We start from the raw sequence: 23,886 nt of genomic DNA, 5'->3' as shown, positions 1-23,886 counted from the left end.
TAAATGCTTGACTTAAGTGATACCTGGTATTGGCCTCAGAGCTAAAGTGTGAATTAGAGGATCAGGGATTAATTTTTGAGAAACGAGAGGAACTGAAAATCAGCACTGCCGCCAGGTCCTAGAACTGAATGTGTTTTGCTTTCCTGTGTTTACAGAAATTATGATTTTAAACCAAGAAGAGAAAATTGAAATTCCAGTACCAGTAAAGAACGAAAACCTGCCCCCTGATCCGAGCTCACCCGGCGTGTTGGCAGCTGTCCCAGCGCCTCCCAGCCCCTCCTCGGAAACCCCAGAGTCGCTGCTCAGCAAGGACCCCATGGAAAGCCCAGCCAAAAAGCAACCCAAAAATAGAGTAAAATTGGCAGCCAACTTTTCCTTTGCACCTATAACCAAGCTTTGAGTCTCGTTTTGAACATAGAATTAGGATGGGAAAACACTGTCTGATTCTGCACACAAAAGCAGGTTCAAAAAACACAACCTTTTCTGTTTTCCCCCTAGAAGCCACTTACTTCATCTTTAGACATGTTCTGTACGTTTTGTTTCTTTTACATTGAATGCGGCTTTAAGCTGAAGTTTTTCTTTCTTTTCTTTTTCTCCCCCACTTGTTTGGGAAAAAAAAAAATATCCTGGCATTTGTTAAAGAATCCTTAATATATTTTAACAAATTTTTCTTAATTATTATAAAGTATAATGAATGGTGTTCCGTAAGAAGACAGCAGGGAGAACTCAGCTCGAAGGAAGTGGTCTTACTTCCATCAAGCCACACCAGTGGTAAAATCTTACATGTAGCGTAACGTAGTCTCTAAGCCTGTGTTTACTGATGTGTTCAGACAGTATTAGTCAAATGCATGAGAAGATGAAGCAAAAGTCTGTTTGGTGATCCTACGCGATCACTCACTGAAGAGGGTGGGCAAGGCAGGAGGAGTGTATGTCCTGGTTGGATGCGAAGGCTCCTGGCTTCCATGTGACTTGTAAGTGTGCCTTGTTTTTTTATTTAGCTATGTCTGTAGTTGACAAATGTGGCTTCATCTCAAATTTTTTAAAATGTTTCCACTTGGGGGTTCCATTGAGCTTTCTAGAAAGTCAAGGATGTTTTAAGCTTCCCTTTTATGTTAAGTTCCAGTTTGACATGGATTAGGTTAAGGAAAAGAAGATGGTCTTGGTGTCATGAATTTAAAAGTCAGCATTTGAATTCCAACACACATTATTGTGTGTCGAGAGGCAGCATTGGGAAGAGAGTCTGATTTTCTAGAATATGCATCAAATGCATAAATTACAAATCAGAGGCGAGGAGGGAGGTGCTTTTGACAGGAACGGTATCGATGCTCTTTCCACTAGGAAGAGGCAGAAATTCTGTCTATACATAGGAAGGCCAAGGTTGATCAACTTAACCTTGTATTCGTAATTTTAAAGCTGGTTTTGATAGCTGGGAAGCTTCGTGTGCATGTGACTATGTGTTTGTTAACTCAGTGTCTTTTAATAGCGTCTGCTTTTACTGTTACTTCTCGCTCTTGGAAGCATGTTTGGGTTTGTTTTTTTTTGTGGTGTCTGATGTTGGCATTTATGGAAAGCCAGCCTTTGAGGGAGCACTGCCCTGTGGAGTGACCTTCGCCTTGAGGTGGCTGAGGCATCCGGTGACTGGCGGCCTCTTACGCCTCCTGGAGAAACCTGACATTTACAATGGGTTGTATTTGTTGGGCAAAAAGGCGGATTCATTCATAGAGCAGCAAAAAACCTGTTGGCATAAGGTCTTCCACTAGTTAGATGGTTTCTTTTGGGGAAATGATTCTATTTTGTAACTTCTAGAAAGCCAGAAAATGGGCTCTGATTTCATAGCCAGCATTTTGATAAAATGCCACAAAATAAGGGCTATTGAGAGATTTTTTACAAGTAAGACTTTTTGTTCCCCAAATCTTTTCAATGAAGCCAACGAGTCCCAGTTCTCAGCACACAGCCCCGAACAAGATGGAGCGGGCCTGGGAAAGCCTTGTAGGCATCGTGGCACTCAGTCTTCCTGAAGGCATGTCCTCTATAGACATAGTGTGACAGTCAGTGAAATGCAGAGGTGCACTTTTTTTTAGAAAGCTTTTTAAACATTATGATGAAGGTGGTGTTGAGAACATCAGTGGCCTTATTCTAAGATTTTGTAAGGCTGAATTTGCACATGTGGACTTTAGTTTTGCTTGAAGGTAGAGAAAGTGGACTTAAAAAATGCCCAAGGCACCATTACAAGTCACTTGGAACAGCCTCAAAGAGCAGCTTCTTTGGGCACCAGACAAAGAAGAGACGAGTTGTGCGCTGTTGTGTTGGTGTGGTCGAACCATTCACTGGAGTCGCCAGGAGCCTGGGACGGGTGCGTGACTCTTTAACAGTCGCCGTTTGAAGATGTGCAAAGCTCATGGTGTCCGTAATGTACTCCACAACGGCCAGTCCAGTTGCTATCTATTTTTTTATCTAGAGGCTTAATTGATGTGACAAAATGACGTATGAGAATTAAGACAATGAAATACTTTATTTCTGGGTGGAAAGAATATATCAGATTTATCTGTTTAAAAAAAAAAGTTATCACCAAAACCCCCTTTCCCATCTTGCACTGTTTGTTTTGAATTGATTTGGGGGGAAGAGATGTTTTTCTCAACTGTCTACTTTGTTTGAACACTTCTTTTGTGGTTCAAGTGCTGTTTTGTGTGTTGGGACCAAACAGTTGTCAATAAACTTTAAAAGCAAGCATCACACTTGAGTTCCCCAAGTGAATGTTCTGTTCGTTTGGGGCGGGGAGGGATTGTACCCCACTTCTGTCAGCTTCTCATCCCCTCTGGGAATCTGTGAGGTGGGAAGTAGGTGGGTCTGGCATCGTGGAGCCCCTTTGAGTTTGGCATCTGGCCCCGACAGGTGACTGGACTGTTGGCACTTTGTGGTCAGGACCCTCCGGGGTTTCCAGCCTCACTCCAGCTTATAATCATGTGAGGAAAATACAGTAATCACAAAATACCCTCTGGTTATAAAACTTGGGAACTCTCTCCCTGGGAAAGAAATGCATTTTGCAGACATCCTTGGTTTTGGTCACTGCCAGGCTTGCTTTTTGAATAAGCCTATTTAGAAAAGATTTCTTTCACCATTATGAAGCCCTTTTCCTGAGACCACTGTTACTCCCCATCCACCCATCCACCCCCCTTTCAAGATTTTGAAAAGGACGCAGAAGAGACTTGAACTTCTAGATAAATTGATTCTTGATGAAGGGCAATTTTTTTAAAGTTCAACACTAATGGTCTCTTAAAAACCTTTGGCAGTCCTTTCAAAACACCTTTCACTGTAGCCAGTTTTTGCCGGAAAACTTGAGAGGCCACTGTGCCCCTTTAGTCGGGGCAAGGGAATTTGGAACGTCTCGATTGGTGGTTGAAACAGGGCATCACATTCATCTTGGTTGTATTTCCCACCTGGAAATGCAGCCTAGCAGACACAGACAGAGTGAAAGCAGACCCATCCACACGAGAGACAGATGTGACCTTCTAGGACTGACTGCGATGTGCAGCTGACCTGTGTGTTGCCTCTTCCGTAAGGAGCCTCGTGCTTTGGAACTTCGCTTCTCTGGTTTCTAGCTGCTTCATATGGGCAGGGTCCGAGTCATCAGACCATCACAAACATCCCAGCCCCCACCCCCACCCCCCACAGCAGTGACCTGCCATAGCTCCCGTCTACACTGGAGACAGGTCACATAGTGGCTCTGGGACTCGGGAGAAGCAGGAACACGACTCTGCCCTGTAAAGCAGCGGTCAGCGGGGTCTCCATCACTGTGTTCCTGGACCTCACACCCTCCTGTGTGGCTGTACTTCAGGCTCGTACATACAGTCGCTCGCCAGCCTCCCAGCTGCATGTGTGGTTACAGCATCAGCCCGGCCTCGCTCACTCTTGGGGGAGAGAGGCAGTGGAGACGGAGCCAAGGGGCTTGTTTGGATCGTACTTGCAAGGCCCAAGTGTGGAGTCTTTCCCAGCAGACTTCTAGGCAGCCCTGGGGCACAGCTTAGGTGGAAATACGAGGAGACCTGGTTGCCCTTGGGCTTCACTGGTGGCTCAGACAGTAAAGAATCTGCCTGCAATGCAGGAGACCTGGGTTCGGTGCCTGGATTGGGAAGATCCCCCCAGAGAAGGGAGTGGCTACCCACTCCAGTATTCTGGCATGGAGAATCCCAAGGACAGCGGAGCCTGGCTACAGTCCACGGGGTCGCAAAGACTCAGACATGACTGAGCAATCAACACCTCACACTGTGGCTGCCTCTGGGAGGCAGTCGGCAAATCACAGAACTGGTGGGAAAGCAAGCCCCTCAATCTTCAGGCGTGTGGGACAAGATCAGAGGTCGAGGGCCAGACCTTCCCTCAGCGAGATGAAGGGAACGAGCCACAGCTCCTGGGAAGGAAGGCTTTGGAAATGGGGAGTTCAGGGGCCAGAGGAGGAAAGGGGAAGAGACATCTGTAGTTGAGGCTAAGGACCCAGCCACTGGGCCCCTCATTCCATGCTGGTGAACCAGTTAGGGGCGCTGCAGAGGTCAGGGTGGCCCTTCCACCTCTGCTGAAAGTCTTCCTGATGCAGGGGTTGGTGTGAGAGAACTGCCTGCCCCCCGAGCCTCCTTTCTCCCTGCAGACCTTAGTCACGGTGAGTGCAGACAGACCCACCCACAGGCTGCAGAGGCCCCGCCCTCGGTGTTGGCTGAGTCTGGTGTGTCTGGGCCAGACATGGAATCAAGAAAGACATTTCAGAAAATAAATCTGTGTTCTAAAATAGAACCCTGTTTCACTTTTGTGCATGGGGACACTGATGCTGTTTTGCGCATGGATTCTGAGGACTGGCCCCTGCTGACCCTCCCCTTTGCCCTCCTGCCCCAACTGAGGGCCCCAGATTCTGTGGGCTGTCAGCTGGAAGCCACCCCAGAGGCTGGCCACATGGGCCTCCCCAGAATGGCAGCTCAGTTCAAGCCAGCAATGAGAATTTCCAGTTCCCTAAGAGGGAGCCTTGTTATGATGTAATCTAATCAAGGAAATGACTTCCCAGCATCTTCGCCAAATTCCATCAGTCAGAAGCCAGTCGTAGTGCCCATCGATGAATTTACATAGACATCTTGTTTATGTTTGATGAATTTGAGTCAGTGACTGACATCAGAGGTCCAGCTCCCAGTGCGAGAGGAAAGGGGTGCCCTGGCTCAACCTTCCAAGGGTCAACAAACAAGCTTCGAAGCGGCAAGCCTCCGCCCCCACGCTGAGGTTACAAATGGGGAGAGTGAGGCTGGAAAGGGTGAGCCATTGCCCCAGCTACTCCATGGCATAGCTGGGCCGGAGTCCCTGGTCTGCACACCTCCCAGGTCTCGTCTTTACTGAGCCCCACTCCATCCCAGGCACTGCGCCAGGTGTGGGGTCCCTGGTGAGTAAGAGGCAGGCCCAATCATATTTCCCTGCCTCCTTGACAGCAGCGGGACTCTGGGCTCAAACAGGAAGACTCTTCCGGGTGGTGGTTCTCAGATCAGAGAGGGCATTAGAATCACCAGGGAAACATGTTTAAAATGTGGGCTGTCAGCTAAAACTGAGACAGGTCGGGACCTGAGACCACCCTGACCCCCACCAGAGTGCTTGCAAGTGCCCCTGGAAACGGAATGCAAAGAAACTGTAAGGGACTAATACTTTGGCCGCCTGATGGGAAGAGTCGACTCATTGGAAAAGACCCTGATGCTGGAAAAGACTGAGAGCGGGAGGAGAAGGGGGCAACAGAGGGTGAGATGGTTGGATGGCATCACTGACTTGATGGACATGAGTTTGAGCAAGCTCCGGGAGATGGTGAAGGACAGGGAAGCCTGGCGTGCTGCAGTCCATGCGGTCGCAAAGAGTCAGACACGACTTGGCAACTAAACAACAAGCGACAATAAGGGACTAAAAGCAGTCAGGGTAATTATGAACAATAAGGTGTAGAAAGGCCACATGGGCGTCCCTGGTGGCTCAGACCGTAAAGAATCTGCCTGCAGTGTGAGAGACCTGGGTTCGATCCCTGGGTTGGGAAGGTCCCCTGGAGAAGGGAACAGCTTTCCATTCCAGTATTCTTGCCTAGAGAATTCCATGGAAAAAGGAGACTGGCAGGCTACAATCCATGGGGTCGAAAAGAGTCAGATATGACTGAGCGACTTTCATTCACTCACTTATTATTAGTACTTTCCAGGTGGCACTAGTGGTAAAGAACCTGCCTATCAATGAAAGAGATGCAAGAGATGTGGGTTTGATCCCTGGGTTGGGAAGATCCCCTGGAGAAGGAAATGGCAACCCATTCCAGTATTCTTGCCTGGAAAGCCCCATGGACAGAGGAGCCTGATGGGCTACCTACCGCCCATGGGGTCACAAGAGTCAGATACAACTTAGTCACTAAATCACCACTTGGTGGCTCAGTGGTTAGGATTCCAGGTTTTCCCTGCTGTGTCCTGCATTCAATCCTGGTTGGGGAACTGAAATCCCACAAGCTGCAAGTTCAATTTAGTTCAGTCGCTCAGTCGTGTCTGACTCTTTGCGACCCCATGGACTGCAGCATGGCAGGCCTCCCTGTCCATCACCAACTCCTGGAGTTTACTCAAACTCATGTCCATTGAGTCAGTGATGCCATCCAACCATCTCATCCTCTGTGATCCCCTTCTCCTCCTACCCTCAATCTTTTCCAGCATCAGGGTCCTTTCCAATGAGTCAGTTCTTCGCATCAGGTGGCCAAAGTACTGGAGCTTCAGCTTCAGCATTAGTCCTTCCAATGAATATTCAAGACGGATTTCCTTTAGGATGGACTGGTTGGATCTCCTTGCAGTCCAAGGGACTCTCAAGAGTCTTCTCCAGCACCACAGTTGAAAAGCATCAATTCTTTGGTGCTCAGCTTTCTTTATAGCCAAACTCTCACATCCATACATGACTACTGGAAAAACCATAGCTTTGACTAGACGGACCTTTGTTGGCTGCAAGATACAGCCACAAAAGAAGAAAAGATTTCAAAATAAAAAATTCATCTTAACATGGCTAAACAGGCTCTGGAGCCTTTCTGGGGGTGAGGTCTCCCAGTGGGGCAGTTAACTCAGAGCGGCCTGGCCCAGGGCAATGCTGTGCTTGGAGCCCGAAGCCACGGAAATGCTTTCTTAGGGGTTTCTTCCCTCCAAATGCATAGACTGTGGTTTCTATGAGTAGAGAGTTGCTGTTCTAACCTCAACAAACAAACAGCTGTGGGCAGAGCAAGTCAAGAGCCAGGTAGGGGCACTGAGTCAGACCAAGGGCTCTGAGTTCTGTCCAGGCTTCAGTGAGCTCGCTGATCACCTTAGCAAATCTCTGCCCTGCTCTGAAAGCCTGTTTTTATTTTTTATTTTTTTGGTGGCGGGCGGGGGCGGGGGGGGGGGCAGGTGGGTGGTGGTGCTTATTGTGTGGTATGTGGGATACAGGATCTTAGTTCCCCAACCAGGGATCAAACCTGCGCCCCATGCAGTGGAAGCTCAGAGTCTTAACCACTGGACTGCCAGGGAAGTCTTATTTCTTCTCTAAAATGCTGCAGACATGTGTTTTTAACTTCCCAGCATCTCTTCTGTCCTCTTCTGACACAACTGGGCTGACATCACTGCCTCCTCTCCAAATCAGCCTTTGGACCCCAGCTCGGCACCCTCTGCTCCAGCAAGTGATTCGGGACTGGCATGTGACCCAGACTCCAGGCTGGCCTTCTTGTTGAAATCGCTGGATTTTTCCTCCAGGAGGCTTGGGGAATGGAATCTGGGAGCTTGATAGCTGGACATAACCAGCATGGAGAAGTAGCAAAACATGGAAAACAGGTCCAGGTGATTTCCTTTGAATCCCTGGACCTGCTAGTACCTTAGATTTTAGGACATCTCAGCTCAGAAGCCAGGAAGCACACTTATGTTTTGCCAGCTTGGCTTCAATTTTGGTCTTCTACAACCAAAAAGAACTGTTAAAAACGAGACAACAGGGACCTCCCTGGTGGTGCAGTGGACAGGAATCCGCCTGCCAATGCAGGGGACTCCGGTTCAAGCCCTGACCCGGGAAGATCCCACATGCCTCGGAGCAACTAAGCCCACGGACCCCAACAACTGAGCCCACGCTCTAAAGGCCCTGAGCCTCAACTACGGAAGCTCATGCGCCTAGAACCGGGGCTCTGCAACAAGAGAAGCCTGAGCACCGCAACTTGAGAGTAGACCCCCCTCGCTGCAACTAGAGAAAGCCTGCATACATCAGCGAAGACCCAGTGTAGCCAAAAGGTAAATTAAAAACAGAAAAACAAGACAAGAGGCCCTAAATGGAAGACTTACGCCAAGCCCAATGTCACCAAAACAAGTCTTGGAATAAAAAACTGGTTATCAGGAATTGTCACCCTGATGCCGAGCAGGGTCCTGTGGGGCTCCTAGGCACAAAGCCGGTGTCCCCCATTTCTTCGATTATAGGAAACAGCTTTCATTCAGCCTCCATGACCTTCCCTGAGTTCTAAATGGCAGATGCGAACAGTTGTTAATCAAGGGAGGAGCGGCCAAGAAGCCACCTGTGGCAGGTTTAAAGCGACCAGAGGTAAGAAGACCTGACCACCTGAGGCTGAGCTGTGCTTAGTCGCTCAGTCGTGTCTGACTCTGCGACCCCATGGGCTGTAGCCCACCAGGCTCCTCTGTCCATGGGATTCTCCAGGCAAGAATACTGGAGGGGGTTGCCATGCCCTCCTCCAGGGGGTCTTCCCAACCCAGGGATCAAATCCAGGTCTCCCACATTGCAGGCAGGTTCTTTATGTCTGAACCAGCAGGGAAGCCCAATCTTGTCAGCAACCCCACCCTTTGAAACTTTGCAGAAGAAAGAAGAATGCCTTGATCCTTACCACATACCTCAGCCTGACTATAACCTCTCGCTGTTCCAAGGGTTGTTGTTCAGTCGCTCAGTTGTGTCTGACTCTTTGTGACCCGATGGATGGCAGCACACCAGGCCTCCCTGTCCTTCACTATCTCCTGGAGTTTGCTCAAACCCATGTCCATTGAGTCAGTGATGCCATCCAACCATCCCATCCTCTGCTGCCCTCTTCTCCTTCTGCCCTCAATCATTCCCAGCATCAGGGTCTTTTCCAATGAGTTGGCTCTTCGCATTAGGTGACCAAAGTATTAGAGCTTAAGCATCAGTCCTTCCAGTAAATATTTAGGATTGATTTCCTTTAGGATTGACTGGTTAGATCTCCTTGCTGTCCAAAGGACTCCCAAGAGTCTTCTCCAGCACCAGAATTTGAAAGGAGGAGACCTGTGCACACATAAATCTTGTCAGCAACCCCACCCTTGAACTATTGCTATAAGACTCCTCCCGGGTTGGGACACACAATTTTGAAAGTCATGAGCCCACTGTGTCTGCCGTTGCCTGGCAAAGCAATAAGGTTATTCTTTTCTACTTCACCCAAACCTCTGGGATTCAATTCAGCATCACTTTCCGGGGCTGATTCCACGTGGAGCTGGCAGAACTAGAGGGAGGGGACAGGTGTGGGGAGGACATGAGGGGGTGTGTAGAGCGAGGAGGGGGCAGTCAGGGTCAGGTGTGAGTGCACGCCCGGGACAGTGCGGACACTGGGGAAGCACGTGGAACCGAGTTCGGTGGACACTTAGGTTACGGCAGCTTTTGTCACCTTGCAGTGTGTCCCTGGCTTTGCTCACCGTCAGCTGCATGAGGGCAGGCCCCAGGTTGGGCTTGCTTCCTACGTGCAGATGTGGGCAACACTCATCCACTTCACTGCATGGTTTGCTCCAACCCCTTCCCATGCACCATCTCGTTTAACCCTCCATGGTTCTCTCCATTTCACAGATTTGGACACTGAGGCCCAGAGAGGTGAAGGAACCACCCCAGCTCACACAGGGAGTGTTGAGTGGGGATCTTAACCCTGGCAGGCTGGAGCCCTCCGCCAGTGTCTAGCTTCTCTTCCCTGTGGTTAATTCTGCTGGGCAGTGGGTTTTGTTCAGATTTAACATCCGATAGGGGGCCTCTTCCACCCTCCTGTTAGACACCAGTCTCCCTCCCTAGAACGTCAGGTACCTGAAGACAGGACTCCCCCTGTTCATCGCTGTGATCCCTGGTACCTGCCAAGGATTGCATTCACAAGTGGAATTCACAAACGCATGAACAGAAAAGTGACATTTGCTCCTCAAACCAGCTTTCCTGGGTGTCTCACCCCAGCCCCTGGTGCCCACTCAGCGGTCCTGGGTCTCGGCAGGTGGCCTTGGGCATGTTCTAACTGCTTCTTCTCGAGCTGCAGATGAGCTCAGTCATTGAGCCCCTGCAGCCCAGGGCTGTCCAGCCAGCACGGAATGGAAAGGTTCGTAAGGGGCTCAGCAACTGCTGGCATGGCCATGAGTCACCTCTGAGTACAGCTCAACAGGGAACGGAGTGATGGTCATGCTGGGATTAGAAATGAGAAAGAAACATCCCATGCTTGAGTCTCATCCAGCTCTCAGACTCAAGCCCTGGTTCTACACCTATATGCTGTGTGACCTTGGGCTAGTCACTTCCCTTCTCTGAGCCTCAGTTCCCCATCTGCCAAATACAGGTGATGAGCCCTCCGTCTGATGGGAAAGAGTGTAAGGGAGCATTCCCCTGCCTGATGCGTTGGGCTTCCACGCCAGCACCTTGCTAAAATGCTCGCAGCAATCCCATGCTGTTCAAAGTCCTGTGGGCCCTTTTCACAAAGTTCTTAAGATCTCACAACCTCTGGGTCAAGCTGGATGCTGTGTCCCATGCCCTCCTGGACACTGCCTAGTGTTTCCAGATGCTCCTACTCCGTTTTTTCCCTTAAATGCTGGTGTGAGCAAGGGTCTGAAGCTGGAGGAGCGATGAGAAGGGAGGTGGGAGAGACACGCAGGGGACGGAGTGAGGCTTTGAAATCCAGGTCCAAGCCCTGAGACTGTGAGGATGGAGGGGAAGGCGCGGGAGGCTTGGAAGCAGCACACCTGGTTAGATTTTCTCTTTGAGATCATTTTGACTTCTGAGAGTGGCGCACAGGTAGACCAGGGAAAGGCTGGTAGATCTGAGAAGTTCTTGGCACAAGAAGAATGTGTGAAGGTCCAGGAGAGATGCCAACAGAGAGCGTGGCAAGAACCAAAAAATACCAAAGGATCTTTCTGCAGCCCCAGGTCAAAGAGGGACGCCAGCAAGCAGGTGGGATGAGGCCAAGGATGTGGGAAGGGGCCAGATCTGATTGGGCCTTTGAAACCATATGAAAGGACATGGATGTTGTCCTCAAGGCCTTGGAAATGGTTTTAAAGAGGGAAATGACAATTAGGTGTGCGTTATTCAGAAAATCACCTGGCTACTATGTGGAGAACGGCCAGTGATAAGGAGGCTAGTTACGAAACCACTGCAGTTGACCAAGAAAAGCTGAAGTGGCAACACTGGGTGGTGGGAAGATGGGGGTGTGGACAGATTCTAGAGAAGTTTAGGAGGTTGACGTTAAAGACTTGGGGCTTCCCTAGTGGCTCAGACAATCAAGAATCTGCCTGCAGTGCAGGAGATCCGGGTTCGATCCCTGGGTTGGGACGATCCCCTGGAGAAGGAAATAGCAACCCACTCCAGTATTCTTTCCTGAAGAATCCCACGGACAGAGGAGCCTGGTGGGTTACAGTCCCTGGGGTCGCAAAAGAGTCAAAAATGACTTAGCAACTAAACAACAAGCTAAAGACAATTGCATGGATGTGAGGAGGAAGAGAAGAGTCAAGGACAAGTTCTAGGATAATCTTGGCTATTTGGTGGTGCCCTTTTCTGAGACGGAAAAACAGAGGAAGCTGAGGCACTTTAGGATGGGGGTTGGCTGACATTTTCTTAAACGACCAGAGAGCAAATGTTTTAGGATTTGCAGGCCATTTGGTCTCTTGCCACAGTTCAGTTCAGTTCAGTCGCTCAGTCATATCCGATTCTTTGCGACCCCATGGACTGCAGCATGCCAGGCCCCCGTCCATCACCAACTCCCGGAGCTTGCTCACACTCAGGTCCATTGAGTTGGTGATACCATCCAACCATCTCACCCTCTGTCGTCCCCTTCCCCTCCTGCCTTCGATCCCTCCCAGCGTCAGGGTCTTTTCCAATGAGTCAGTTCTTCACATCAGGCAGCCAAAGTATTAGAGCTTCAGCTTCAGTATCAGTCCTTCCAATGAATATTCAGGACTGATTTCCTTTAGGATTGACTGGTTTGATCTCCTTGCAGTCCAAGGGAGTTTCAAGAGTCTTCTCCAACACCACAGTTCAAAAGCATCAATTCTTTGGTGCTCAGCTTTCTTCATGGCTTTCTCTTTTTCTTTCTTTCTTTCATTTCTTTCTCTTTCTTTTCTTCCTCTTTTTTAAGTTCTCTTTTTTTTAAATTTCTTTTTTTCTCTTATTTTTAAAATTTCTTTCTCAAAATAAATAAATAAATAAAATTTATTTCTCTTGCCACAAACACAAAGACTTTACTGCTGCAGCACAAAACAGCCGTAGACGATACACAAAAGCACTTGGTTATGTTCCATTACAACTTAATTTACAAAAACAGTTGGTGGGCTGGTTTTCCACCCCTGTTTAGGACATATCTTTTTCGGTGTGCCTGCCCCAGATCTGAATGAAGACCCTCAGGAAGAAGGGGTCTGAGTGTAGGAGAAACGTCTAGGTGCATAAGAGAACTTAGGAGTGGTCAGAGTGCCGTCTAAGAGCAGGTGGCTGAGGCTGTGGGTGGGGAGAGAATGCTGAGGGCCAGGCCCTGAGGACAGGAAATGATAAAGGAGACTAGAGAGAGGTGGGAGGTACACCTAGACAGTGGGGTGTGTTGGCAGTCAAGTCAGGCAGACAGCTGGCAGGAGGACTGATGTGCCAGTTGGATTCAGATGAGGGGTGTCAGAATATGCCACTCAAAACACACCCCTTCAGCATAAGGATTATTTCAAGCTAAAGGCTATTGAGAAACAGCAGATACACAAAAAGCTCTAAACACAAGGTAAACATTTTTTCATTTTAGAAAACAAATCTCCATTTATAAAGTGAAAGTGAAAGTCATTCAGTCATGTCTGACTCTTTGTGACCCCATGGACTATATAGTCCATGGAATTCTCCAGGCCAGAATACTGGAGTGGGTAGCCGTTCCCTTCTCCAGGGGATCTTCCCAACCCAGTGATGGAATCCAGGTCTCCCACATGGCTGGCAGATTCTTTACCAGCTGAGCCACCAGGGAAGCCCTCCATTTATAAGGAAATTCCCATTTGTGAAAGGTATCTTCCTCTTCCAGGCCAAGAAGAGACGGATTTCCAGGGAGAAGGCAGGACTTCAATCTGCATAATAAACAACCCTTGTTTACCATACTTTTCCTGGTCATCTTCCCATAACTTGTCTCCTCTGCCCAGAAGCCCCAAACCCCTTTCCTTTGGTTTTAACCTTGTTGTTGTTGTTCAGTTTCTAAGCCGTGTCCAACTCTTGGCGACTCCATGAACTGCAGTCTGCCAGGCTTCCCTATTTTAGCTTAAGGTTTAAGTTTTAGCCTAATATGGTACATAAACCCACATTCTAACCACCTCTTGGCACTACTCATTGCTGGGTTATACATGACACACGTGTTAATAAACTTCTCTTGTTTTTCTCTTGTTAATCTCTCTTTGGCCAGTCTCATTGACAGGGTCCCCATTGCAGAACCTAAAAGGGTTAAAGGAATGGGACTTCCCTGATGGTTCAGTGGTTTGGACTCCACTGTCCAGTGCAGGGGCCATGGGTTCGATCCCTGATTGGAAAATGAGAAACTGCGTGCCTCATGGCACAGTCAAAAGATTACATAGACAGATAACAGAGAAATAAAAGATTAAAAGTAGATGTTTCTCTCCCCTATGTGCCCAAATGGTTGCATTTCAGCAAGAGGGGTCAGTGACAAGAGTGACAGAAGCCAGATGAGAACAGTTTGAGGAGGGAGCTGGAGATGAGGAAAGCAGAGACAGCAAGATGATGACAGTTCTTAACAAGTCAGGGCTGTGAAGGTGTAGAGAAACGTGTGAACTGCCAGGAAAGATGGAAGAGAGGGTTTTTTGTTTGTTAACGGGAGAGATTTGCTTAAATGCTGATGGGGAGAGAAAGGATGATTGAGGCTACAAGAAGGGATGAGGGGATGAATGACCAGCCAGCCATTAACTGGTCATGGCACCAAGGACCACTTCCTCATCTATAGAGCGGAAGTAATAACAAAAGCAGATAGGGTAGGGGCTCCTTGGAGAAAGAGAACCAGGCATGGCTTTCTTGACATAGGAGAGCTCATTTTGGCTTAAGCCATTTTGTGATCTAAGCCTGGCCACAATGCATACCCGTAAACAGGTCCCAGGAATCAATGCTCTTAAGGGGACAGAAGAAGACAGAACAGAGAAAAGGCAGTCAAACAATGGTGCAGTGATAAAGCAGAATCTTAGTTCCTCCTCAAGGGATGTGCATAATCTGATATGGTCCCTGAGTTCTGCAGGAACTAAGGCCCCCACCCAGGTGGAGGATGGAATTATGAGGTTGATTATAATTTCAGATTTCAGTCAGCTAAGGCTTGGACTCTATTGATCTTGGTCATAATTCTACGGTGAAGTCTTCTAAAACCCCTTCATAAATATGCATGTACCCTTAGCTTTAAACCTCCCCAGTTTTGCTGCTGGGAAGGCACTGCTTTGGGAAATATCCCCAGTGTTCTGTGTTGTTGTTCAGTCAATAAGTTGTGTCTGATTCTTTGTGACCCCATGGACTTCAGCACACCAGGCTTCCCTGTCCTTCACCATCTCCAGGACTTTACTCAAATTCATGTCAGTTGAGTCGGTGATGCCATCCAACCATCTCATCCTCTGTCATCCCTTCTCCTCCTGCCAGCATCAGGGTCTTTTCCAATGAGTCGGCTTCTCACATCAGGTGGTCAAACTACTGGAGCTTCAGCTTTAGCATCAGTCCTTCCAATGAATATTCAAGGTGAATTTCACTTAGAATTGACTGGTTTGATCTCCTTGCGGTCCAAGGGATTCTCAACAGTCTTCTCCAGCATCACAATTTGAAAGCATCAATTCTTCAGCACTCAGCCTTCTTGAAGATCAAATTCTCTTGTCTGCACATAACTGCTGGAAAAAACAAAACCACATCTTTGACTGTATAGACTTTTGTTGGCAAAGGGATGTCTCTGCTTTTTAATACATTGTCTAGGTTTGTCATAGCTTTTCTTCCAATGAGCAAGCATTTTTTAATTTCATGGCTGTAGTCACTGTCAGCAGTGGTTTTGGAGCCCAAGAAAATAAAATCTGTCACTATTTCCACTGTTTCCCCTTCTATTTGCAATGAAGTGATGGGACTGGATGCCATGATTTTAGTTTTTTTTTAATGCTTTTAAGCCAGCTTTTCCACTCTCTTCTTTCACTCTCATCAAGAGGCTCTTAAGTTCCTCTTCACTTCTGCCATTGAAGTGGTGTCATCTGCATATCTGAGGTCATTGATATTTCTCCTGGCCATCTTGGTTCCAGCTTGTGATTCATCCAGCCCAGCATTTCACATGATGTACTCTGCATAGGAGTTAAATAAGCAGGGTGACAGTATACAGCCTTGAATTACTCCTTTCCCAGTTCTGAACCAGTCTGTTGCTCCATGTCCAGTTCTAAGTGTTGCTAAGTCTTGACCTGCATACAGGTTTCTCAGGAGACAAGGTAAGGTCTGGTATTACCATCTCTTTCAGAATTTTCCACAGTTTGTTGTATCCACACAAAGGTTTTAGCATAGTCAATGAAGCAGATGTTTTTCTGGAATTCTCTTGCTTTTTCTATGATCCAATGGATGTTGGCAATTTGATTTCTGGTTCATCTGCCTTTTCTAAATCCAGCTTGTACATCTGGAAGTTCTTGGTTCAGGTACTGCTGAAGCCTAGCTTGAAGGAGTTTGAGCATTACCTTGTTAGCAGGTGAAATGAGCACAACTGTATGGTAGTTTGAGCATTCTTTGGCATTGCCTTTCTTTGGGATTGGAATGAAAAATGACCTTTTCCAGTCCTGTGACCACTGCTGAGTTTTCCAAATTCACTGACATATTGAGTGCAGCATTTAACAGCAGGCAGCCTGTTGCAAGTAATAAATCTTTCCTTCTCCTGATCTTTGGTTTGGTTGTGTCTATTCACTCCACACCCACCAAAAAGAGAACCCAGTTTTCAGATACAGTTAAGTCACCTGCATACAAAAGTTCAAGTTGTGAACTTTCAAAGAACGTGAAAGTGAATGCGGAGCCTACTAATGAAGACCTATGGAATTGGAGGCCCAGAGAAAGGACAGAGAGAGACAAGAGGAAAAGGAAGTAACTGAAGAACCAAAGAGATTCATGATGCAGGAAATGGCAAGATTTTATTTGTGGTACAGGACCCAAACATAGAATGATAGCCAATTTTGTTAGTTGGGTATGTAGGTTTACTTTGTTGGACTTACAAAAAATTGGACTTATGAGCACGCTCTTGGAACTGAACTTATTTATATGTACCAGTGAAGTACATATGAAGACTTACTTTACCAATAATAGTATCTGCCTCATGGTGTTGATGTGAAAGGCAAGTGAGAAAATATGCACACATGCTCAGTGCACAGCGACAGACTTTCAATAAATGTGTCTCCAGCTATCATTGTCCCCTTTCCCCAATTGACCCCCAAAAGGAGTGAGTCTGGGGTATGGGACCCTGAGATCTGCAAAATTTCCCAGCTTTGCAGGCAGCCCTGGGGATCTGGGAGCATATCGAACAATTACTTTCTTCTGCTCTTCTGTGAAAACCTCAATAAATGATGTGGGTTTTTTTTTTGCTTAAAAAAAAATCAATAGCAATGACAGGAACACAAGTTAGATGTACCCCAGAGCTCAGCGGGTACACTAGGGGCAGGGTTTTTATGAGGGTTTCGATCTTTTTTTGGCTTGTTGGAATGGTGAGTGACTGTTGTCTAATTGGTCTGAGGTCAGGCCTTCCAGACACACATTTTCTACCCAGAAGGGAGAGAGGCAGACCCTTTTCAGCCTGAGTGTTTATTGCAGGAGTGGGAAGCACCTGTGTAGTGGGTTAAATAGTGTCCCCCTGAAACCAAGCAGGACCCTATGCACCTCCTGGGCCTGGAAGCCTTTCTGTCCCATTTCTTGTTTGTAGGGAATAGATCTCAGCTTCCATGACCTTCCCTGAATTCCAAAGGGCAGATTGGAACTGTTGCTAACCAGGGAAAGGGGGGACGCAGAGACAAGAGAAGAGCAGCCCTGAAACAATAACACAGCCTTGGGGGCCGGTCCTGGCTCTGGGGTATACAAGGGGTACACCTAACAGTATCTTTGAGCTCTTTTCAGAACTAAAACTCCAAAATGGAAGATGTTAGCATTCTTCATTCCAGAGAAGACCACCTGAGGCCAGCTCATCAGGAGATTACCTGGGATTAAGAGTGTAGGCCCTACACACACCCTAATCTCATCAGCAGCCCTGTCCTTGAACCAGTGCTATAAAAACAAATTTTTGAGGGCAGGAGCCCACTGTGTCCCCCTTTGCCTGGCAAAGCAATAAAGCTATTCTTTTCTATTGCACCCAAAACTCTGCTCTGAGATTTGATTCAACACCACTGCCCAGAGGCCGAGTTTTCAGCACCACCCCTGCCCCAAATTCATGGCCACTTGCCATCTCAGAATCTGAACTTATTTGGAAACAGGGTCTTATGAGAAGTTGTTAAGGATTGTAATGCGATCATCCCAGATTTAGTGTCATACAGGCATACGGTTGAGCTATCCACTCTCTGTGCATCTCTAATGTAACTGTGCGCACACTCACTCAGTCATGTCCGACTCTATGCCACCATGGACTGTGGCCTGCCATGCTCCTCTGTCCATGGGATTCTCCAGGCAAGAATACTGGAGTGGATTGCCACGCCCTTCTCCAGCAGATCTTCCCTACCCAGGGATCGAACCTGTGTCTCTTACGTCTCCTGCACTGGCAGGCAGGTTCTTTAACACTAGCGCCCCCTGGGAAGGTCCCTAAATCCAATGACTGGTGTCCTCACAAGAAGAGAGGACCAGAGACACAGACAGAGGGGGATGTAGAAGAGGTAAAGATTGGAGTGATAAAGTCAAGGATTACTAGGGGCCACGAGGAGCTGGAAGAGGCAAGGAAGCATTCTTCCCAAGAGCCTTGAGAGAGAGCACAGTCCTGAGGACACTGGCTCCTGGCCTCCAGAACTGTGAGACTATCACTTTCTGTTGTCTAAACCCCGCTGGTTGAGGAATACATTATGGCAGCCCTAGGAAGACTTGGTCTTGGTCTAGGGCAGTGTCCCCTGAGGCCAGGTGATGGAAATGGCAGCGACCTGAGGGAGCCTCTTCATCTTCAGAATAGACAGGAAGTGGTGAGCGGGCTGAAGCCTAGACTGAAGAAGCACATCAGTGACAGATTGGGGGGGGGGCTGGGCGCATGCTCCTACCGGGAGGGGCCATCACACTCAAAGACATTTTGTGTCAATTCCAAAGCAGCTGTGACTAGAAAGACCTTCAGTTTTTTTTTTCTTTTTTTGATTTACAAATATGTTGAAAAAATGTGACCCATGTAAATTAGAACCTTACTTCTAGGAGTCTGTGCTAAGGAAAAATCAGAAATTCAGATGAAGTTTTACCCAACACCCTCCCCCCCCACCCCACCTCCACCCTCCAGGATGTTTATCCTGACATTACTTATAAAACTGAAAAACTAGAAACAGCTTAAATGTTTAATACGGAGGGTCTGGTTAGATAAATTACAGTATATCCACAAGATGGATTACTAAGCAGCCATTGTAAATATTCATGAAGTGTTTAATGTTTACAAAGAGCTTTTAATGACGTGGCAGAACGATAGTGATCCTATGATAGGTGGAAAAAGAAAACTGTTATAGAATGATACAACAGAATGACAATCATGAAAAAAAAATGCATAAAAAAAGACAGAGAGGACATATGCCAAAATGTCAGAGTAGGTGGAGAAATATTGGGAGTTTAAAAAAACAAAAAAAAAAACACTTTTTTATACGTTTGGTACTTTGTAAATGATTAACTATGTACATGGGTAAGTTACTTCTGTAGTCAAGAATAAAGTAAAAACTTTAAAAATACTGTGTACGTGGTTTCCAGTTTTATTGTCTCCAATGGATGACTGCACATCAGCGAATCTGGAGTTACGCTAACTACTTAGGCCGGTCACGACACACACACGTACAGAGGTCACATGGGCTGTGCCGGGCTGGCTGTAGCAAATGTACATCAAGTTACACAGGTGGAATTTTTCAGGCTGGTTAAAATACACCACCGAATGATTGGACACGGTTGGGTCAGGCCGCCTCTCCCGCCTGCCACTGATGTTTGCAGAGGTCTGTGTGTTAGGCCGGTGAGTGGCGTCCTGCCGGCACACCATCCAGCCGGCGGGCCCCGGAGGGTGGAGAGTAAGTACGTCTGCTCTGGGTCTGTTCTCATCTTCCCTGGCCTCGGGCTGGAGCTCCCAGCTCTCTGCTACCTCTTCTTCCAAGCACTGGGTGCCCTCCGGCCGGGGGCCCCATCCCCACACACCCGGAACAGACGTGGCCAAGGAAGAACCAAGAGCGGACAGACACAGTCCTGATGCGAGCCGCGCCCAGACACCGGGAGGGGAGGGAGCGGGAGACGTGACGACGACCACACACAAGCTCAGTCTTTCCAGATGGGCCCTCTGCGTCTCCACAGACACGTGGGCTGCGTGGAGCCCTCCAGGGCCCAAACCCCTGGGAGAGGAAAGAGAACGGGGGAGACAGGGCCGTCTGGGGCAGCCCGACAGCAGAGCTAGGAGAGCAGCTAGGGGAAGCGTCCAGCGTGGCGCTGGACTGCTGTAAAGTCACAACTGTACACACCTGGGGATCATGCCCCCTCTCCCAGTTCATTCGCATGGTGGGTGAGATACAGCTAGCTAGAAGTGGAGATAATACTTTTTTCAAGGGAGGACCTTTCCTGGTGGTTGGATAAACAGGGAGACAGACTCCTGGGTTCGGCATGCTCTGGGGAGGGCCATGCGACGGTGAGGGACTCCCTATCGCTACACTCTGTACAGGGTGGCTGGGCTCTTGGCGGCGGTCACGGGCTTGCCTTCAACCCCTTCTGCCTTGGAGAGCTCTTGGGCCCCGGTGAAATGGGGGCTCTGAAGACAAGAGGGTGGGAGGGGGTCCCCGTGGCCCCGGGGGCACCCCGCGTGAGGGCTACATGATGCTGCACTGCGCGGCCCCGCAGCAATCCTTGATGAGCGCCAGCCCCGTCTTGGCCACCGTGGGCTTGCTAGGCGGGGGCTCTGCTTTCTTCTCTGCTCGGGAGCCTGCAGCAAGGTGGGGGGGGGGGGGGGCGGGGCAGGGAGGGGAAACAGGAAAGAAGGAGAGGTGAGGTGAGGAGAGCCCTGACCGTCTGCAGCCGCAGGTCCACCCCAACCCCGGCCAGGCCCCGCCCCAAGGCCACAGAGGTGAAGTCTGGGGAGCTGACATGCATTTTATATGGTCCTGGTGACGGTTCCCACCTCCCTGGAGGTCCAGCGGCTTTCAGGCCTTGGCTTCTAACTACAGCTTTTAGCCCTTGTCCTGTTCTGTTCTCCTCACCGTTGTTATCTGCCAAGCCCAGCACCGGGTCTGTCATCCAAGAAATATCTGACTGAGAAATAAGATGTCACTTCCACCAGAGGGCTACCTTTCAGTTCTGGAAAATGCTCACGCATTATCGCCTGTCATTCTCCATTCTTGCTCCCTCTGGAATGCCTCTCAGATGTCAGTTTAACCTTATTATTCTTATTATTCCATGCTTCATAACTTCGCTTTCACATTTCCCATCTGTTTGTCTCTTGGTGCTGCATTCTGGGGTAATTTCTCAGCTCTGTCTTCCAATTATATGAATCCTCCCTTCAGCTGTGTCTTTGTGTTTAATCCATTGAGTTTTCACTTCAGTGACAATAATTTTTTTTTTCTTTTTTTGCCAGGCAGCTTGTGGAATTTTAGTTCTGCAGTCAGTGACTGAAGCTGGGCCCTTGGCAGTGACAACACAAAGTCCTAGCCCCTGGACCATCGGGGAGTTCCTCAGACAGTAATTTTTTAGAAGACTAACTGTTTGCTAATTTACCTCTTCTTTTTTTCATAGCACCTTGCTATTTCATTTTGAGTATTATTCCTTCTCTTATCTCTTTAGTCATTGTAAACACACTTATTATCTCTTTTAGATATTCTCTTATTTCTGGAGGACAGACATTCTCTTTTGTTGCATCTATGGACTCCTTTCATGGTGTTTCCATTCTTCATTGGTTTTAAATTTTTTATTGAGAGATCATCTACACAGGAGTTGTTTTTAATCTGTGGTCTGTGTTATGGAAGCTGAGGGGTCTCTGTTGAGCAGCTTTACATTTGCTTTGCTGGGGTTCCAGAGATTTCACTGGTTTTAGATTAGTTTTAATTTTTCATCTTTGGATTCCAGCCCACATGGATGATGTATATTTGGACCCAACACTTGCATGTGGTACAGGCTTGGTGTTTTGATTTCTGGCTGGGATTATTTTTTCTATCCATAATCTTACACAGAAGACAAGTTTCCTCGCTTGTTTCCTTTTACACACTGTTAGGTGGAGTTTCTCTAATTTGCCTTTCATGGAAGAGACAGTCTATTGAAGATGCTGGATTTAGGCAAAAACCATGTGCCTTGTGATGTTAGGGGCCTGCAGAAGGACCAGGGCCCTTCTCTTTCTTTATTCCTTCACACAGTACAAATGTGTTTTCATGGAATGTTGTTAATGGATAGTTAGGGAAAAACTGGGTTTGTGGCTTCAGTTGGTAGTGGCAGCTTCTAAGTTTTGTCTTCGCAACAAGACTGTCCATTGCTCTTCCTCTGATAACAGTTCATGCCCCTGTGGCTATAGGGGTGGGCATGTAACCCAGATCCAGAAAATCACAACTTCCCAGTTCCTCCATGAGAGTGATGGGCCTAGCAGGTGGGAACGTGATCCAAGAACGGCTGGTCAGAATCTTACACATTTAGATACCAGTCGTTGCCTTGCTTCTGCTAAGTTATGGTCCTGGATTTCCAGCCCCAGGAAGGCCTGTGTAGGAGGAGGAAATGAAGCTAACATGACAAGAGGTGCCAAGTGGATAACCAGAAGAAGAGCAAGGGTGTCCAGTCCCTGAAGCCCTGGCTCCCCCTGCTCTTTCTCCAGCAAATCACCTTTTATTGCCAGGGCCAGTTTGACTCGGGCACCCATTTCTTATAACTCAAAGTGGTCTCACTGGACCAACGAGGAGAAGGCAGTTCCTACCCAGCAGGACTGGTTATCACTTTAATATGCTAATGGGTATTGGAAGCCCACAAAGAGTGGTCAAGTGCACAGCATTTCCCAAACTTGTTTCACCCAGAACCCTTTTTGCTCTGAGTATCTTGTGAGGCTGGTATTCTGAGAGGCAAACTTCCGCCTTCGTTCCTCCAGCGATTCCAACTCCAACAGAGGCCAGAGCTTCGTGAGCCTTAGTTCCCACCTTCTTGCCTCAGGGGCCACCCAACTCCTTCTATGAAACGCACCAAATCGTATGAGCAAGGACTAGCTACCAGCACTAGCTACACCGTTTGCAGGACTCAGTGCAAAATGAAAAGGCAGGGCCTCTTGCTGGAAAATTCTTAAGACTTCCAAGACAGCAATAGTAGGACATGAAAGCAAGCACAGTGCTCTTCTAGGTGTGGGGCCCTGGGCTTCCTCATCCGTGAAGCTGACCCTGCCTGCTGCCATCCTCTGCTCAAGTCTGATCTCTAGAAAGCATTTTTGTTGTGTCCCCTTGGCTTCCAGACCTCATTTAAATTTCCCTTTCTCTTGGATGCGGGAGGAGAAGGAATAATGTATGCACTCACTGGCTGAAGATTTGGTTACTTTGTCTAGAGGTTTTAACTTGATTCTCAGAAAATCGGCCATTTCCTTATCTTCTTCTTGCTCCCTGTGAAGACAGATGCGTAAAGAGAGGAAAGAACAGTAAGACAGGAGAGCATCAAGGAACTGATAAAATGAGGCAAGAGTGTGGGATCATGTATCAGACTTTATGGATGGTGCATGTATGTTGCTGTGTGTTATATGTGGGTGGTGCATATATGCTGATGTCTATTGTGTGTGGCTGGTGCATGTGTTATGTGTGGATGGTACATGTGTGTTACATGTGGGTGGTACATATGTGTTATGTTATATGTGTGGGTGGTGTGCACATGTTGTTATGTGTGTACAGTGGGTGGGTGTGCGTTGTTTGATGAATCTTCTCTGAAGCAGAAACACATATCAGTGATGGAGTAAATGCCCACGCCCGCTGGTGTGAGACCCTAGGGCAGAGGCCAGGGTGTTACAGGACCCCGCCTCCCTGCCAGAGATTTAGTGAGCTGGGCAATCCCTCTCCTGATCCTGCACCTTTAAGTTACCCTAGACAAAGAATGTGGCAGGTCTCAGAAGGCAAGTTGTCTCAGCTCTCCCAAGGGTCACCATAAGCAAAGCCAATGGTCCGAGCCTGGCTGAGCTGGGCAAAGTGCATCCTAGCAGCCTTGGAGGACTTGGGAGGTCACAGAGAATTAAAGGGAAGTTGTCTTCTGGTGTGGAAGCGGCCCTTTGAGCCTCTCCCCTGTGGATGACTCTCAAGGTTTTGCTCCAGCACAAAAAATTCGAGAATCAACACTGGCATCTTTCGTGCCCTCTGGTCCCCTGCGGGGGCTTCAGGTGCACTGCGGCTCCAGGGCCCGTGGTTGACCAGATCAACGGGGCAGGGGCATCTGCAAATAGGAGACCCCGAAGGCTAGGGAGGGGCATCAGAGGCCCCCAGGAGACGGGAAGGGAGAGAACAGAGCTGGGAAGTGGGG

General features: G+C 48.2%; 2 protein-coding genes across 4 annotated transcripts in view; one reads left to right on the top strand and one right to left on the bottom strand.

Annotated features, from left to right (window-relative positions):
* The window catches only part of MARF1 (meiosis regulator and mRNA stability factor 1), a 44,518-nt gene extending 41,783 nt beyond the window's left edge, over window positions 1-2,735 (top strand). For all 3 annotated transcript variants that reach the window (XM_043914398.1, XM_043914397.1, XM_043914396.1), the window contains exon 27: window positions 156-2,735. In XM_043914398.1, the coding sequence (XP_043770333.1) occupies window positions 156-400 (245 nt within the window). In that variant the 3' untranslated portion in view covers window positions 401-2,735. The remainder of the gene's footprint in view (window positions 1-155) is intronic.
* A 16,262-nt stretch (window positions 2,736-18,997) lies between these two features.
* BMERB1 (bMERB domain containing 1) overlaps window positions 18,998-23,886 on the bottom strand; it is a 140,216-nt gene continuing 135,327 nt past the window's right edge. The window contains exons 5-6 of the mRNA XM_043914389.1: window positions 22,903-22,985; window positions 18,998-20,350 (exon numbers count right to left, since the gene is read on the bottom strand). Coding sequence (XP_043770324.1) covers window positions 20,238-20,350; window positions 22,903-22,985 — 196 coding nt within the window. The 3' untranslated portion in view covers window positions 18,998-20,237. The remainder of the gene's footprint in view (window positions 20,351-22,902; window positions 22,986-23,886) is intronic.

Source organism: Cervus elaphus, chromosome 10, assembly GCF_910594005.1.
Source record: "Cervus elaphus chromosome 10, mCerEla1.1, whole genome shotgun sequence".
NCBI lineage: Eukaryota > Metazoa > Chordata > Mammalia > Artiodactyla > Cervidae > Cervus > Cervus elaphus.
The sequence above is the reverse complement of the archived record's forward strand: the minus strand, read 5'-3'. Positions and strand labels throughout refer to the sequence as shown.